Raw genomic sequence first — 12,771 nt, 5'->3', positions numbered from 1 at the left:
ACAGATACATGTATAAATCAATTCAATCTGGCTAGTTCCTACTCTAGTTCTAAAACCAAATTTAAGCCTTTTTCAAAATACTGGGAACTTGAAAACATTAATGCTTAACAAGTTCAGATATGTAGCAAGAGATTAGCCATGATATAAGTCTGGGAAATCGTTACGTAAGTTTTCTTCCAAAGTGTGATGGGGAAGGAAAGAACATGCATTGTCTTTTTCTTTGTGTTAAATATTTTATCTGGAAGTTCGTTTTATTTATATGAAGATACCTGTTAACCTGAGGGCATAATTTTAATTTATTATAACTCTTTCTCTTGAGTGCACTTTAGAAGGTTTAGTCTTATAGAAGAAAGTTTCCATTATCGAAGGATTTAGCAATTATCTAGAAATTGTGCTGTAGTTAGTGAGATGATGATAGGAAAGAACATTATGTATGCTCCAGGTGGATTTCTAATTTAAGAACCTGCAAATGTAACATTTCTTTTGAATAAAATATATTTTAGCATTCAAATCTGACCTTTTCATAATTATTTCTTAATATTTTTGGAAGTAAAAAAGTCAGTGGAAGCTTCATATTTCGTATTGTCTTACAAAATGATCTGTGTTATGTGCGGTAATAAAATACACAGCATTGAAGAGTGAAATAAAATTAGTCATTTTCAAAAGATAGAACTAATCATATACTATAACTCACAGGTGGCAGTCACATCTATTAATTTCATGCCATACTTTGGATATTGTTATATTTTAAGTTTTTATATTTTGAATTGCTGCTAAGGTGGAATAATATGAAACCAGAGATCACAGGTGCTACTAAGCATATTTCTAATACATTTTGAGCCACTTTTTCAGAAGTGGGTTCAATATGTTGTACTTCCAAAACTGTTCTCTCACTGACTCCAGGGTTACTTTTCAGCAGCAGCCAGAGTTGTTTAAGTATTTTAGGTGATAGGGGATGTAGAAAGAGGGACTACTCCAGAGACTCTTTCCACGTTTGGAATTTCATGAGTATCTTCTGACTGGCTGTTTTTCTGTAAATTGTCAGAAGTGGACAATGCAGAGTACAGGGGAAATGGTGAAAGAAGTCTTTTCATCTTGGGATAGCAAATGGGCATGAACAGTTCAGGGCACTGAGGCAAATACAGAAGTGAAGCCAAGCATATAAGCACTAATTGGACTTTTGGTTAACTCCACCTTTCTCATTGTGCTTGTTCGTTAAATCCTTTCCCTCCATCTTTCACTGTTTGTCTGATTATATCCTAAGTATTTCAGAGTAGGAAATAGTCTTCTTGCATATTTAGGAAAGGATCTAGCATGCTTTGGATGCTAGATCCTAATAATAATAGTTTAGCAATACTATGAATACCTCTGCAGGGTGAGATTCTAATTATCCAGTGGCTTAATTATGCCTTTTTTGAAATAATGAGAGGTGAAGGTGGCAGCATCCAATGAAATCTCATGTTTAAAGTGAAATCTCACAATAAGTACTTTTTCTCATTTTTCATAGCAATTTTTTTCTAGATTTTATCCCAGAGTTAACAAGTAGATATGCTGCAATGGCTTCTGTCATTATGTGATTGACAAATGGAATGCTACAGTGTATTAGTTTATTTAAGAAAGTAGTTTTTCTCTTTTTATATATTCTTACATAGCTTTTTACATTTTATTAACATTTTATACATTGTTTAAACATTAATTTAATAATTTTTCATTTTATATTTATGCTTATAATATTTTGTATGCTCATTTGACCTCTTTGCGCTGCAGTAGTATAGTTATTTTTCTAGTGATGAGATCTAAATTGCAACTAAAAGATGCTATCTGCTGTTGGTAGTATTTCTGGTTAGAAGAGAGTAGACATGCTGGACCATATGCACCAAGATCAGTCCTGCTAGCCCAGTATCCTGTCATTGGCAGCAGCCAGCTCCATATGCTTCAGGAGAAGATGCAAAAAACCTCCAAATTCCTAGTAGTTAGAGATTGACATATAAATGCGGGAAGTTACTGCTGGGAACTTGAGCAAATTTCTATGAAGGGACAGAGAGAGTTACCTTTTGACGCTGTTGCAGATATTTGTAGCTCAAATATTTTGTAGTGTAAGAAGAAAAATCTTGATTAGTGTGTGAAGAATAGATTTATGTAGAGTTACTTCCCAGCCTAGGGAAAATAGACTCGTATAGAGCTACTAATGCAATATTGACTTTAGCTTCCATTGCTGGCTCTGTTGAAATGCTTTGTGAATTAGAAATGGTTGATTACTTTATCAGGTCATTTGTTTTACATTCTCACATAGGTTTTTATGCATTACAGTGTGATGGACAATACATCCCCCTCCCCAGTCTTCAAGGCATAGCTGTGCTAAACATTCCAAGCTATGCTGGTGGGACTAATTTCTGGGGTGGAACCAAAGAGGATGATGTAAGTAACATTAAAGAAAAGTAACCCTTTGAAGCAAAATTTACAAAAAGCACTTTGTACTATTGTTGTTCTCATTTAATTGTAATAGTACTGGTATATAGTTTGGATAACTATCAGGAAGCTGTTGTTCTGTAAGGTGATTTCAGTTCAGAAATATGTGCGCTCTTGCATTAAGTTTTTCCATTTTTACTGAAAATATGTCACTTTGATTTTCATTTATTTTTTCTTTCCTTTCCTTTCCCCTTAAAGTCACCAAAATTTCCAAATAGGGCTCAATACTCAAAGAATATATGGCTATAAAGATGAAATTTTTAGCCATGACTCGTTTTCAAACAATGATGAATGATAGCAATTCCTCTCCTTTTTTATGTACTAGTTTATGATCTGCTATAATCAAGGTTTCCCAGTGCACGCACTTTGTGTGCTATATCCAACAGAAAAGGAAGCTGGCCAGCTGCATCATTCCCACAGCTTATATCTTCATTTTGCGCCTATTCTTTAAAAAGCTGTAGGTGGATTGGTGAATCTTAAAATGGGGACTGAGAATAAATTAACTAAGGAGAGGATTAAAAATTGTAGAATCCTTTAATTACCTTTTTCTGTGTCTATATCTTGTATATATTGTTGCCAGTAAGCTTATGGACTGATCCAAAATGGTCCTTTTTTTTTCTTGACAGACCTTATACTGCACAGACACTTCACTACATACGCTACTGTTTCACTGCTTTGAGGGTATGCCAGATGGGATTCTTACTGTTGAAGTGTACTTTATGCACAAAAGATCTAGTATGATTGCTGTGGGATTACCATAATTTTTAATTTCCTGATTTAGTGTGTGTGAAGTCTGAATCACAGCATTGCTTTGACATGGTTTTGTACATTTAATTATCATGTAAAATTAGATTTATTAGTAAGATTGTGTTTTAACATAGACTATCCCTTACATTTTCCCCGAAGTGCTTAACTTTCTTACTGTTCACAATCCCACACCCTTTTCCCCCACCCTTCTTCATCAAAAACATTATTTCATATTCTTTGGAGTCTTTTTCCTATTCATACTACATGTCTTTTGAGCATGGCAGTCAGCTCAAGCTGCATTTGAGTGAAGATATCAAGCATTTTGGTGGCCTCCATATTCACATTTGCAGCATGGAAGTTTCCCTAACATTCATCTAGGTTACGTTCGGGAATTTCTGCTTTTATCCCCAGAGGGTCGAGAAAGAGAGGAAACTGTTCTAGCAATCATATTTGTATGCAACACACATGTATGTTTGGGAGCAATATTTTTGCTACTCATAATCAAACGTCAAAAAGGTGACACATTTATTCTGTGGGAGGTTAGGTGCACAACTCACTGCTCTTTGTGCTGTCTCAGGTGACTGGTCAACAGAGCAATACTAGTTGTAGTCTTTGAGAGGTTGCTGGTTCTGCTTATCTGGACAGAAGAAAGTCGTCATCTTGACAGCAATGTCTATTCCTAAAATATTGCTCAGTGAGCCTGGCGGGGTTTGCCACAACACTCTTACTGAATTTTGTATATGCGGAGTTATCCCAGGGAGTTTGTTAGTTTGGAAAGAACAGGGAGATTAGAAATAGAACCCAGGGGGAAAAAGGGGATATGCTAATCTTTGAATTTGATTTCTTAGAAGACTGTTATTTCTTTTTTGTTGTTGAAAAAAAGCATGCTACAGAAATTCTATGCAAGTAAATTATACATGCAGAGAAACCAGAATATAACAACACCCATCCCTGCACTAAAGATAAAACACAAGCTAAATGGGCTTTTGTAAGCAAGCAAGGGGAATGGAATTCATCCCAACTTGTGAGTAGGCTGTAATCCAGTCCCTGGGAGGATGGAAAAGTGGTATCCTGGAGTAATTTCAGATCCACTGGTTACAAGCAAAGTTTAAACCTTCTAAATGCAGGGGCATGCCATCTGTGTTACACTATGCAGGCATTGAATGCCTCAGAATTCAAATGTGGTCCAAAAAGTCAGGTGACACTGCATGGAGGATGCCATTTTGTGGAATGTCACTAAGAAGGCCTGGGGCATAGATCAGTGTTCATGTCACACTCCCCTTCAGTACCAGGCCCAAGCTTGGGAACCTAACGATCCAACCAGCAGACCACATTCAGTGATGAGTTCTGGTCATGTGCTACCTGAGGCATGTTGTGCTTATGCTAAGAAGGAGACTAAAAAGGCATGCAAGCACAGAATTGAATACCCAACATTTTCATGGGTATTTGCCATTATATAAGTAAAGAAGGGAACATCTCTCTTTGCATGACTCAGTGAGTCAGTAATTATTAATGAGACATCATGCCTTGGTACATTTCTGGCAGATCATTAGATTAACTGCGCTGTAGAGGTTTTAACAAACTGTACTTTTGGCCCTATCAGCTTTTCATCAACAAAAAGAACGTATGGAGTAAAGCAACATAAACAACCAATACAATGCCTACAAATCTCACAAGACAAGCCGGAAACACCTAGCAGCCTGTATCCTGGATTTGACAGCTGCTTTCAACTACCTAAAAGGGGGTTCCAAAGATGATGGATATAGACTGTTCTCAGTGGTAGCAGATGATAGAACGAGAAGTAGTGGTCTCAAGTTGCAGTGGGGGAGTTTTAGGTTGGATATTAGGAAAAACTTTTTCACTAGGAGGGTGGTGAAACACTGGAATGGGTTACCTAGGGAGGTGGTGGAATCTCCTTCCTTAGAGGTTTCTAAAGTCAGGCTTGACAAAGCCTGGCTGGGATGATTTAGTTGAGGATTGGTCCTGCTTTGAGCAGGGGATTGGACTAGATGACCTCCTGAGGTCCCTTCCAACCCTGACATTCTATGATCCAGTTTGGAACTTTTGGACAAGTTCGCACTGATCTTCAGTTGGATAAGCAACGGACAATTTATCTAGTCACCACCTATCAATTTAAATTTAAAAGGGAAAAAACAGAAACAAGACAGACTCATCCAGTTAAAGAGGAATCCAAAAAATTCACCAAATTAGTAAGTGTTAAAAAACATAAACAAAGTATCACATTAAATTATTCAGTATCTCCAAAAGATTGTTTCTTCAGTTAATTCATCGTATTTAATATCTGAATTTTTCTTTTAAAAAGTGGTAGGCTGGTCTGAATCATAGAGAAGAAAAGTTAAACCCTCATAGATAATTGTTCCATGCTTTGAAACAGCATAATCATTTCATCTCTGCTTTTTAAAGAATAATTTCAGGGATGAAAGAAATGCTTTCATTTTTTTCTTAAAGGCAAATAAGCTGAAGCTGGATATATCAAAAGTTACTTGAAATAGAAAAGGAAGGAGAAGCACCTGGGAAAGAATAATCTTTTTGTTCTATAGTCGTGTAAGACATTTGCATGCTCTTGATGATGAGGGTCATATAATATCCTAGAGAGAGAGAGACTTTATTTTAGGGAACTGCCAAGCTAACTTACAAAATGTGCTTTCAATGTTAGGTCCTGGTCCTGCAAACGCTTACTCATGTGCTTAACTTTTATGCTCTGTGATTAGTCCAATTGAAGTCAACGGACACGTACTTAAATACATGCTGGATTGGGGCATTATTTTGATACAAAAACAGAATGTTCAAGTAAAGTTTTCATTATTAAAACAGGTGAATTTTATGCTATAAAATGAGATTCTTCTTCAGCATTAAATGAAGTGGCATTGACACTTCATTTACTCGTATAGATTTTGAAGATGGTCTAAAGAGAATTCTGGACAAAGAAAGATAAACACTTTTGAGCTCTGTTAAAGTAAATAAATGTCTTCTTAATTACTCTTGGACTTCAGAAATATTGACCAGGTGAAGATTAGCATAGTAATGTTTGCCACATTAATCTTCAGTTGACTAACACTTCTCAGTATGTGCATTTAAACCTGCCACCAACCCTATATATGGATAATATACTGTGGCTTTCAACCCTATATATGGATAATATACTGTGGCCATTATAATCACCCTTGTTATGACAGTCCTTTGCTGTGTTCAAGTGATGGTATAATTTATATATACTTGAATCTAGAATTTTATTTTTCAAATACATTAGTTCTACTATTTAAATACCTAACGTGTGTTTGGAATTGCATCAGACACAAAAGGAGACAGAATCCCTGCACTGTGTAGATTGCAATAAGAGTTTAGAGTCTAATATTGATATTTTCTTTTCCCCTCAGATATTTGGAGCACCATCATTTGATGACAAAATCTTAGAAGTTGTTGCGGTATTTGGCAGCATGCAGATGGCAGTTTCAAGAGTCATCAAATTGCAGCACCACAGAATAGCTCAGGTATGTGTCTTGTTGGAAAGCAACCAAGATAGCTGGCATGCTGGGAGGCTGCAGAGAAAAGAGGTAGTCTAGACAACTACTGCATTATACATTAATAAAATGTTGACTTTGTTTTAATTGTAACAGGTAACAAGTCATCATAAATGATTAATGAAATACAACAGTGTTTCACCCTCAAGACAAACCTGGATAGAAGCCACAGCTCCTAACAACCAGTCTAATGCAGGTGGACTGTCAATTTCATTAATATATTACTCTGTGAAATAACATGTTTACTCTCTTTCAGTGTCGGTCAGTAAAGATCACCATACTTGGAGATGAAGGGGTTCCAGTGCAAGTAGACGGAGAGGCATGGATCCAGCCTCCAGGAGTTATTAAAATTGTGCATAAAAACAGAGCTCAGATGCTAACACGAGACAGAGTAAGTTACAGAAAGCATTTTATCTTTTATATGGGATGCTTCATTAGTGCCATTATTATAACAACTTGGTTCAGTTATAAAAAGAGAAAATAGCTTATGAAATAATAAATAAAAGGTTGGTACAGATATGTTCTTGTACACAAATAGCTTAACTCTCATCTTTTTTTGATAAGATGAAATCCTCAAACTTCCAGGAGGAAACGTTCTGATTATCTGTCTTTGCCTGTAGTACTATGTATACTTTTGTATAAACATAAAAGAGAATTAGTGACTATAATGTACTTTCTCTTTCAGACACTAGCTTTGTACTTTATCATAAATTGGAAGTTTTAGTTGCAGTTACGTACGTAGTAAGGTATACAACGTGCCTCCTTCATGACTGCCACAGCAAGATTGCATGCCCTCCCAAATAGTAACAGAACCTATTTCAAACCAGTTCGCCTCTTGGGGGCATGTGCGCTATTCTAGCACTCTAGAATCAAGGGTGTAAACCAGAGGTGGGCAAACTTTCTGGCTCAGGGGCCACATCTGCGTGGGGAAATTGTATGTAGGGCCCTGAATGTAGGACTGGGAAGGGGTTTGAGGTGTAGGAGGCGGTGCGGGGTGCAGCAGGGGTCTCAGGCAGGGGGTTGGGTGCAGGAGGGGGTGCGGAGTGTGGGAGGGGTCTCAGGCAGGGGGTTGGGGTGCAGGGTGCAGGAAGATTTCAGGGTGCAGGCTCTGGCCCAGCACCGTTTACCTCGAGCGGCTCCGGGGTGGCAGAAGCGCGCAGCGGGGCTAAGGCAAGCTCCCTACCTGCCCTGGCCCCACTCCACTCCTGGAAGTGGCCAGCATGTCCGGCAGTGGCTCGTGGGGTGGGGTAGGCGGCTCTGCTGTGTGCTGCCCTCGCCTATAGGTACCAACCCTGAAGCTCCCATCGGCCACGGTTCCCCATTCCCGGCCAATGGGAGCTGCGGGGGGCGGTGCCTGCAGGCAAGGGCAGCACACGGAGACCTCCCGCCCTCCTCCCCACCCCCCAGGGGCTGCAGGGACGTGGTGCGGCCACTTCCGGGAGCCACGCAGGGCTAGGGCAGGCAGGGAGCCTGCCTTAGTCCCGCTGCGCCACAGGGCTAGCAATCCTGCAGGACGGATTGAAAGCCCTGATGGGCTGAATCCAGCCCGTGGGACGTAGTTTGCCCTCCCCGGGGTAAACACTCTCAACTTCCCCATAGTTCCTCAGTCCGTTGGCCTGAGTGGATGCTAAATTCAGTCCTCTCCCTGCATCATGGCTTGTGTTATGGTAGCTGTTTTGTTGTTTAAAGAAAGTTTGTTAGGGCATTTTTTTTCCTTGTTTTCATGTTTGGACTCTGCATGACTGTTAGATTCCCACTGTGCTCAGCAGAAGGTTCAGAACATCTTGTCCTGACAAAGTATGCCTACAGTAATGTGTTCATGTAAATGTGTCTCTAACTAACAGCATATTTTACAGAGGACGGGGAGAGAGAGGTTACTCACAGAAGTAACTGTTGTTCTTTGAATTTAGTTTTAAAGTACTTTAGTTTTAAAGTAATTTCAAACACCATTTATAATGTGGAGTATTTGTAATATTTATGTAAAATGATGTACCAATCTGTGTGCCTAATAAGCTTAATTAAAAAACTGCAAGTACTGTCAGCTAATGTAGCATACCATTTTCATCAGGCTTTTGAAAATACCCTAAAGTCTTGGGAAGACAAACAGAAGTATGATTCCTGCAAACCTGTCCTCCGATCTCACTTGTACCCTCAACAGGCTGTTGAGTTGGCTACGGAAGAAGAAGTTGCACAGATCCAGCTGTGTTCACAAGCCGCAGAAGAACTTATTACCAGGTACAGTAGAACAAATGGGTTTAATGGAATAGTAGCATACTCCCCACGGTAAAATTATTTATAAAACTGAGGGTATTTCTATATTCTGACTGAAGATTTATTATCACAGTATCAGTATTTTTAAAAGTCTATTTTATATACTATAGCGCACTGGTTTTCAAAGCCGGTCTGCCGCTTGTTCAGAGAAAGCCTCTGGTGGGCCGGGCTGCTTTGTTTACCTGCTGCGTCCGCAGGTTCGGCCTATCGCGCCTCCCACTGGCTGAAGTTCGCCGCTCCAGGCCAGTGGGGCCTGTGGAAAGTGATGCGGGCCAAGGGATGTGCTGGCCGCCCTTCCCGCAGCCCCCATTGGCCTGGAGCGGCAAATCGCAGCCAGTGGGAGCCGTGATCGGCTGAACCTGCGGACGCGGCTGGTAAACAAACCAGCCCGGCCCGCCAGGGGCTTTCCCCGAACAAGTGGCGGACCATCTTTGAGAACCACTGCTATAGCAGATCAGCAAATATTGTTTTCTCCCATGAAAATTTTTGACTTTGTGTTGATAAATCAAACATTTTCTGCCAAAAACTGAATGTTTTCAGTGTTTGTCCAGAGCGTTTTTGATGAAAACTCAGCAGTTTTGCAGAAAGCAGACACGTTTCAGAAAAATACTAGTGTAGTCGAAAATATAATTTTATGTCAAAAAACAATTTTGACCAAAAATTGTTAATTTGGGCCTGTTGCATACATAAAACAATACACACTTTGATATTTTATTTTCTGATAATCAAAGTAGGTTTAGCCATATAACTTCTTCTTCAAATATCACTGTTTTAAACTCATAGCTGTACCATTTCTCAGAGATAGAAAGTACAATAAAAAGTGGTACTCATCTCTTTTCTTTATTTGGACTAGATGAGATCATAAGAACATAGCTTTAATATACAAACCCAATAGTTATCTAGTGGGTAACTGTGTTAAAATTAATGAGAGAGAGGTAACAAGTGATGGAAAAATTATAAATGCACAGAATCTATTCATGTTATATTTGGCTCCATATTTATGATCAGCAAATGAAAATGATTATCTTTCTTATGCCTAACTATTAATAATAAATAGGGCTGTCAAGCGATTAAAAAAATTAATCATGATTAATCGCGTGATAAAAAAATTCATTGTGATTAATCGTGCTGTTAACAATAGAATACCATTTATTTTAAATATTTTTGGATGTTTACTACATTTTCAAATATAATAATTTCAATTACAACACAGAATACAGAGTGTACAGTGCTCATTTTATATTTATTTTTATTACAAATATTTGCACTGTAAAAAACAAAAGAAATAGTATTTTTCAATTCACCTCATACAAGTGCTGTAGTGCAATCTATTCATCATGAAAGTTGAACTTACAAATGTAGAATTATGTAAAAAAAAAAACTGCATTCAAAAATAAAACAATGTAAAACTTTAGAGCCTACAAGTCCACTCAGTCCTTCTTCTTGGTCAGCCAATCACTCAGACAAACAAGGTTGGTTAAAATTTGCAGGAAATAATGCTGCCTGCTTCTTGTTTACAATGTCACCTGAAAATGAGAACGGGCATTCACATGGCACTGTTGTAGCTGGCGTTGCAAGATATTTACATACCAGATGTGCTAAAGATTCATATGTCCCTTCATGCTTCAGTCATCGTTCCAGAGGATATGCTTCCATGCTGATGACGAGTTCTGCTTGATAACGATCCAAAGCAGTATGGATTGATGCATGTTCATTTTCATCATCTGAGTCAGATGCCACCAGCCAGAAGGTTGATTTTCTTTATTGGTGGTTTGAGTTCTGTAGTTTCCGCATCATAGCGTTGCTCTTTTAAGACTTCTAAAAGCATGCTCCACACCTTGTCCCTCTCAGATTTTAGATGCACTTCAGATTCTTAAACCTTGGGTCGAGTGCTATAGCTATTTTTAGAAATCTCACATCGGTACCTTTTTTGCGTTTTGTCAAACCTGCTGTGAAAGTGTTCTTAAAACGAACATGTGCTGGGTCATCATCCGAGATTGCTATAACATGAAATATATGCAGAATGCAGGTAAAACCGAGCAGGAGACATACAGTTCTCCCCTCAAAGAGTACAGTCACACATTTCATTGTTATTTTTAACAAGCATCATCACATGGAAGCATGTCCTCTGGAATGGTGGCCGAAGCATGGAAGGGGCAAACGACATATGTGGCATGTAAATACCTTGCAACATCGGCTACAAAAGTGCCATGCAAATGCCTGTTCTCACTTTCAGGTGACATTGTAAATAAGAAGCAGGCAGCAGTATCTCCCGTCAATGTAAACAAACTTGTTTGTTTTAGAGATTGGCAGAATAAGAAGTAGGACTGACAGGTTTCAGAGTAACAGCCGTGTTAGTCTGTATTCGCAAAAAGAAAAAGAGTACTTGTGGCACCTTAGAGACTAACCAATTTATTTGAACATTAGCTTTCGTGAGCTACAGCGTATTTTCCACAGTATGCATCCGATGAAGTGAGCTGTCGCTCACGAAAGCTTATGCTCAAATAAATTGGTTAGTCTCTAAGGTGCCACAAGTACTCCTTTTCTTTTTAAGTAGGACTGAGTGGACTTGTAGGCTCTAAAGTTTTACACTGTTTTGTTTTTAAGTGCAGTTATGTAACCAAAAAAAAATCTGCAATTATAAGTTACACTTTCACGATAAAGAGACTGCACTTCCGCACTTGTATGAAGTGAATTGAAAAATACTATTTCTTTTGTTTATCCTTTTTTCAGTGCATATATTTGTAATAACAAATATTAATATAAAGTGAGAACTGTGCACTTTGTATTCTGTGTTATAATTGAAATCAATATTGAAAATGTGAAAAACATCCAAAAATATTTAATAAATTTCAATTATTTAAAAATATTTAATAAATTTCAAAATTTCAATTGGTATTCTATTGTTATAAGTGCGATTAATCACAATTAATTTTTTTAACCGTGATTACTTTTTTTAGTTAATCTCATGAGTTAACTGCGATTAATTGACAGCCCTAAGAATAAGTGATACATTAAAGTTAAAAATATACTATTGTTACTGGATTGAATTGGAGGTCACCAAAATGTTACATTTAAACCCAAAACACATCCTAACTGTGCATGTGAGAAATGTATAAAAATAAACACATACAGTGCATACGTGGAGGTGACATCGATGTGATAAACAGAACAATACATTAAACACATGCCAATAACCACCTCGTCTTAAAAAATCCACGATTTAAAAGAAAATCCACAAGCCGCAGAAAAGTTTCTTCCTTCTCCCCTCAGATGTGGAATTTCCCCCCGAAATTATGCCTGTCCTGGGAAAGAATTCAATCCTGAGCCAGTAACAGCCTCTTAGTGTGATCTCTGAATCTATGAACAGTTCTTCTGTGCATAAAATACAAAGGGTTTTAATCTCTGATATCTTGCGGCTCCTCATGTGTTCAATCCTTAACCTTAGACATGGGTGTTCAATCCTTAACATTTTTTCTCAGGTTTTTCCTCCATCCTTCCATCTACCAAACTTTTATTTCTATTGACTCCTATTCCTTACCCCATCACAAAAAAATTTGTGTTCCCCAATCACCCAATTATTTGCATTAATGAAAATGCACAGCACAGTTTCTGCTTTTATAAACAATTTTTTAACATAAGCACAGTCTTAACTCTTAAACTACTGAACAATTAAATATTTGCAGGAACAAAGTCTAAGCAAGTCTAATTGTCCGATAGACCCTTCTTACCTTTTTGTTTA

The 12,771-nt window shown here is 38.0% G+C and overlaps 1 protein-coding gene across 4 annotated transcripts in view; it reads left to right on the top strand.

Annotated features, from left to right (window-relative positions):
* DGKH (diacylglycerol kinase eta) overlaps positions 1-12,771 on the top strand; it is a 265,194-nt gene that overhangs the window by 224,341 nt on the left and 28,082 nt on the right. For all 4 annotated transcript variants that reach the window (XM_075128739.1, XM_075128731.1, XM_075128734.1 and 1 more), the window contains exons 22-25: positions 2,311-2,418; positions 6,615-6,728; positions 7,015-7,149; positions 8,827-8,993. In XM_075128739.1, coding sequence (XP_074984840.1) covers positions 2,311-2,418; positions 6,615-6,728; positions 7,015-7,149; positions 8,827-8,993 — 524 coding nt within the window. The remainder of the gene's footprint in view (positions 1-2,310; positions 2,419-6,614; positions 6,729-7,014; positions 7,150-8,826; positions 8,994-12,771) is intronic.

This window comes from Caretta caretta, chromosome 1, assembly GCF_965140235.1.
Source record: "Caretta caretta isolate rCarCar2 chromosome 1, rCarCar1.hap1, whole genome shotgun sequence".
In the NCBI taxonomy this organism is placed as follows: domain Eukaryota; kingdom Metazoa; phylum Chordata; order Testudines; family Cheloniidae; genus Caretta; species Caretta caretta.
The sequence above is the reverse complement of the archived record's forward strand: the minus strand, read 5'-3'. Positions and strand labels throughout refer to the sequence as shown.